Raw genomic sequence first — 5,856 nt, forward strand, 5'->3', positions numbered from 1 at the left:
AAAAATCTCATTGAATTTTAAAATGTATTTTGTTTCCTTGTATTTATTTTATTCCATTTTTATCATTTTTTCCACTGACATGACCATAAAAAGATTCAGGTTTCCTTACCTAAAGAAAGACATTACATTATCTTTACTGTACTGGACAATATGTCATCATCTGTCATCTTCTCTGGACAGATACATATCTCAGTCTTTCAAGATTGTTGAAAAGATCTGTAAGAACAAAAGCAGTCAGTGCCTACTGCAAGACTTCCAAAAATGCAAGAGGCCTATCGGTAATTGTCCTAGCCTAGTCACATGATAATGGACATGTAGCATGAATGAGAATTAAATCCCTATTATTGTTGGCACCTGAGATTTGGGGATCATTTCTAATCATTGCATAATCTAGACTACTCTGATGAGTATACCTAGATGTGTTGATTTTATAGGGGTCTATCTATAAAATTTAGGAATTCCATAAACCTCCAAAAATTTTAAGAGGATTTTTGTGTATGTCTGTACTCAAAAACTGATTTTTCTTTAGGTGAAAAGTTTGTAGCATCTATCAGATTTTGAAAAGTTATGACCACCCTTCAAAAAACTTCTGAAACAGTCCAAAAAATTTTAAGTACCCCCAAGTATCCCCAAGTATAGAAAGAAGGTACATTTTTTTAAAATGCAAAATGAAATATATATGTGTGTGCTGAGAAGATGGAAAGTCCGATCGGAAACTAGCAATTTTCATATTAAAAAAGTATTTCTGATTCATTGTATCAATATAAGTGTATTTTCTTGCACCCAACAGTCCATAAATCTTTACATGTTATGTACAGAATATGAAGGTTTCTTCAACCTCTCCCATAATATTCGTTTGGGTTGTATTTTTCTCTTTCTAAAAATATTTGTGGGGGCACCTGGGTGGCTCAGTCATTACACATCTGCCATCAGCTCAGGTCAGGATCCCAGGGTCCTGGGATCCAGCCCTCGATAGGTCTCCCTGTTCAGTGGGAAGACTACTTCTCCCTCTCCTCCCCACTCATGCTGCCTCTCACTAGCTCTGTCTCTCTCAAATAAATAAATAAAATCTTTAAATAAATAAATAAAAATAAATATCTGTGATTATACTCACTTCTTATAAAATAAAATGTTGAATTACGGTAAGCATTCTTTGTATGTATGTTAGACAACCAATTCTCTCTTCAACTTATTTGAAGAGCAGGTTTTTTTTGGTGACATTGTCTTTAAGTTGAAGGATTTCTCTTTAAATCTGGAAGTATTTTAATAAAATGAAAGAGCCATAAAGCATCTATAGGTAAATGTAGAGAGAGGACATACTTTTTCACTTACTGACCTTTGATTAAGAAGACAGATGAGTTTGTGTTTGTATGTATCTCTACTTACACACATACGAGAAGGATGCAGTGAGGAGAGGGAGAGAGAAAAAAGAATCAGGACAGAGAGCAGAGTGAATCTCGAGTTAGAAGTGCAAGCCAAGTGAAGGTCAGTTAGGAAAAGTAGAGATTGAAATTCCGTAGTTACATGTACTACCATCTGGGTGAGGAGGCCAAGCAGGAGTTCTCAAGTAGTGGGTTTGAATGGGTGGCAGCCAGGACCTCTGTGAGGATACACAACGGTTTTCTGCAACAGCTCTGTGCTATCAACCCTCCATGTTGGGTGGGTTTGACCTTGGTTTTGAAGCATCAAAAATAGGGAAAATAGTGTAACTCATGGGATTCTCAGATGGAGTCCTGAAATTTGGGGAAAAAATAGTATGTTTATATTTATGAACTTCTAACTGAAAGTGAGCATTTTATTCAAAACGAGTATTGGAAAGAACTACAAAAGTAGTAATATTAACAGTACCCGTGTCATTGTCACCAATACAAATCAGATATATAGTTTTCATGTTGCAATATAATTGCTGATTATAGCTTGAAATATCTTGTATATTCATGACCACTTTGAAATTATGGCAGCTGTTAAACTCACTAGATATTATTTAATGTTAATAAGTAAATAAATAAGCACATATTATTTTATGGAATTTGGTTTCTTTTTTTTTTTTTTTTTTTTTTTTGCTGGAAGTGGTCACTTTATTGGTTGGAAAAGGAAAAAGCAATGCTCAGTCCTGGAGAGAGTGCAGAGGCCAAAAAGAGGGGAGGGTAGCTGGGCTGGAGCCAGGCAGGGCCGGGCAGAAACATCCGCTCCCCCACTCCTTAGGCTGTGGTGGCCGGAGCTCAGAAGACAGGAGTGACACAGGACACCTTCCCACAACCATTGTAGCAGCATTTCAACAGGCCAGGACACTGGCTGTCCACCTGGCACTGGTCCTGGCAAAGGCCGAGCTGGGGGAAGTCAGTGTTCACCTTGGGGCAGGAACCCTGCTTTTCGTTGGGCAGGTGGCAGATGGTGGCGCAGCCGGCCTGGCAGCACTTGAGGTTGTCGGCGCATTGGGCGTCAGAGAGGCACTCCTGCGTGCAGTTTAGGTCGGCCTGTAGCTGGGGGCACACGCCGGGCTTCTCCGCTTCTCCGCCTGGGACCCGGGGGAGGCCGAGCAGCAGCAGGCCGAGGAGGAGGACGACGGCGAGGGGACCCGGGCGGCAGGCTGGCATGGTGCTGCGCCGGGGCGGGGTGCAGGTGTCTGGAATTTGGTTTCTTAAATAACAATAACATTTATATAATTGGCTTCCTCTGTAACTCTGCAATGTTTTATATCATGAATTTAAAAATTTTATTCTGGGAATTGATCTATGGCTTACTAAGTTATCAAAAGGATGGATGACACACAAAAGACTAAGAACCTCTCATATAGATGTCTAAAATTTCAGACTATTCAAAAATCAAAAATACTTCTAGTTTTAAGAACTTGATTGTTTTTGCTTTCTGAATTCATAAGAGATAGCTTCTGAATTCACTTAAAGTTTAAAATTGAAAAATGCATTCTGATAAATGCTGAAAATTCTGAATTTATTTTTGTCAAAAGAACATGCCCTTTTTGCATATGCACAAATATATTAGCAATGAATATTTTCAAAAGTACTGAGAATCTGAATAGTGCTCAGAATTGCATCAGTACAGTCTGAAAAGAATCTTGGATTAGCAATTCAGTATTCCACAGCCCTATTTTTACTTCTAATAAACTTATTCTCTGGGCCTCAGGTTTCTCACCTGGAGAGACAGGGCTGCGTGATCTTAAAGACATCTTCCAATTCTATGATTTAGTAGTTTTAGTATTCACCTAAAAAAAAAAACATAGCCAATATAAGTTTAATAGCACAATGGGTAAAATATAAGGATTAAAAATGTTCAACTTGACATAAAATAACCAGTTTGATTCTAATAAGGAAATGCATATGTACATACATTTTTTGGTTGACACCAATTTATACCTACAAAGATTGATCTTTCTTAATTATATAATCAACCTACAGGTTGATTTGGTGTCATATCATGTTACTTCATAGAGACCAGCAGCTTTACAAGCTGTTGTCTTTGTTCTTCAAAGATAGACAATTCCTTTAAGAAAGATCTTTTCTGAGGTCAATGTTTCATGGAATAAGTATTCTGGTTCACATATGTCAAATAGACATTTCTTACACTTGTAAGATCAATTTGACACTCTAATTAAATAACCCCTTAAAAAAAAGGGAAAAAAAAAAAAAAAACTTAAGCTCCATGGGCTGAGATTGATTTAAGAATAGCACTAAACTTTCCGTATTACTTGAGCTTCAAGAAATACATGTTGATGAAAACTGCAATTCAAATACTAAGTCAAGTCTCTGTCGTGCTTAATTTTCTGTGTTGTTAAATTAAAAATTTCTCCTCTGAAATTCCATGATACAGAGCACTTGCAGAATGACCTTAATGAACGATCTAAAACCATCAAAGAAAGGATGGAAAAAGAATTTTAAGAAAGCGTTTGAAACATTTTCCTTCTAAAATTGACAAGAATCAGAGTTATCCAAATGAAAGACCTCAAACCTGGTTAGCAAAGCAAGATGGAGAGAAATGCAGTTAATGTATATAAAATTGCAAAATTGTTTCAAAAGTGCCTTTCTTATTACATTCAAACGCAATTTTCAAGACAGAGGCATTGTAACATGACTCTGTGTGCTTTGTTGTGTGTACAATAAAGCAACAAAATTAATCCCTTCCCCTGACGACCCCTGGAAATGAAAACCCATTATAGTAATAATATTTGTACTTAGGTCCTGATGTTTCAATGCTGAATTTGAATGCCATCAAATAATTATATATAGTGGTTGAGGGGGACTTACGTGCAGATAATTATATAAATAATCCTCTTTACGTAGGTGCAAGGTGACTTTTTAGATCAGGTAGAAACTAGTTGCAACCTAATAAAACTCAAAATACATTTCTTTACTGCTAAAGGGTGACTTTTTCTTTCCCAAAGGTTGATTAGAGGTGTTTACTTTTCATAGAGACCCAATGACAGAATTTGACTAGAAGCCCTGCAACTCTGAGGCCATTGGCTAGAGTTACATGCCAGACCCTATCCTCAAGACAGAAGCATCCACTTGACTCATAAACACCCTCGATAGGGTCAAGGATCTTAGTGTTGCTTCGCTTTGGAAAGGAAAGTAACCTACAATATTATGAAGACAGTCTTTATAGAATTAATGTTTGAAAGTAGGGTACATTTCTTACAAGTAAGAGATACCCCCAAACCTCATCTCTAAAGTGCCCTTATTGACCCATTCAAGCTATATTCTATCTTTCCTTAGCCATAATAACTTTTTTTTTTTTTTTTTAGTATGTTAAATGGAAGCTTGTTGGCTTCTTCACAGAATTAGTGGGGAAAAAATTGTATTGTACTCGGTTGTCTTAATTTTCTTTATTTTCCTTTTTAAAAAAATCTCATTATGAATTAGTTGTTTCTCCTCTGTTGACCAGAATACCTACTTTAAACACAGCCCATTATTTTCTAGTACAACACATTGTCTTTCCCAAGCTTTAGTTCCCTTGGCAGCATTTGCTATGTAAACCTCTTGCTTTCTTTAAATTCTCTCCTCCTCCATTTTTCATAAGCATTTGGTACTTACTTGTTGAATGAATGGTGGTTACATTCTCCTCTTTTGCCTTCTCTGTAAGTGGGCCCTCCCTATTTTCTGATACACACCCATGATTTTTTAATGTTTGCCTTTATGTATGATGCTTGAATATCTTACTCTTTCCTCTCCAGACCTCTTTACTGAATTCCAGATCCTTAGTTCTAATGCCTGTTAAAAATTCTTTATATAATTTCCACACTTGTAAATTAAGTTCAATATGTTTCTTGATCATTCCAATCCCAAATGTCTATATTTTCTATTTTTCTTAATGAAATTAATATCATCTCAGTCATTCAAGCTCAACATTTCAGTTCTATTCTGAACTTCACACTTCCCATTCAGAAATGCAATATTGAAGATTCTGCTTTTGTTTTTTTCTCCAGTATTTATTTTCCTTGTCAACATGCTAGTGCAGGTCAACTGTAAATTTCCTATGAGCCTTCATCTAATTGCATACTTAGCTACTTCTCTGAAACCCCAGTGTAAAATACTACATATAGCATAAACTAATCGCTCAGAAGGAAATGTATGAAATTAATGAATTTTCCTACATTGGCCTCAGCTTTTTCCAAGTCACCCCTAAAAGATTATTTTTCCTAAAAATACAGCTCTGGTAATTTCATTTCCCAGCTAAGAACAAAACCAAATATTACAATAATTCTACATTTCTTAAAGAACAAAATCCCAAACTATTTTATTTAGCATTTCACAATCTTTCCCAATACTTACCTAATTTTCTGAAGTCTAATCCCATTTACCTTGCTCTCCATTTCTGAACCACTGCTATTAACTTGTTGAA

At 36.2% G+C, this 5,856-nt stretch overlaps 1 protein-coding gene across 1 annotated transcript; it reads right to left on the reverse strand.

Moving 5' to 3' along the window:
• Positions 1-2,038: 2,038 nt before the first annotated feature.
• Positions 2,039-2,623, reverse strand: LOC116575367 (WAP four-disulfide core domain protein 2). Its single transcript, XM_032316683.1, has one exon. The coding sequence runs from the start codon at positions 2,595-2,597 to the stop codon at positions 2,223-2,225; it is 375 nt and encodes a 124-aa protein (XP_032172574.1). The 5' UTR covers positions 2,598-2,623; the 3' UTR covers positions 2,039-2,222.
• Positions 2,624-5,856: the final 3,233 nt, after the last annotated feature.

This window comes from Mustela erminea, chromosome 16 (genome assembly GCF_009829155.1).
Source record: "Mustela erminea isolate mMusErm1 chromosome 16, mMusErm1.Pri, whole genome shotgun sequence".
In the NCBI taxonomy this organism is placed as follows: domain Eukaryota; kingdom Metazoa; phylum Chordata; class Mammalia; order Carnivora; family Mustelidae; genus Mustela; species Mustela erminea.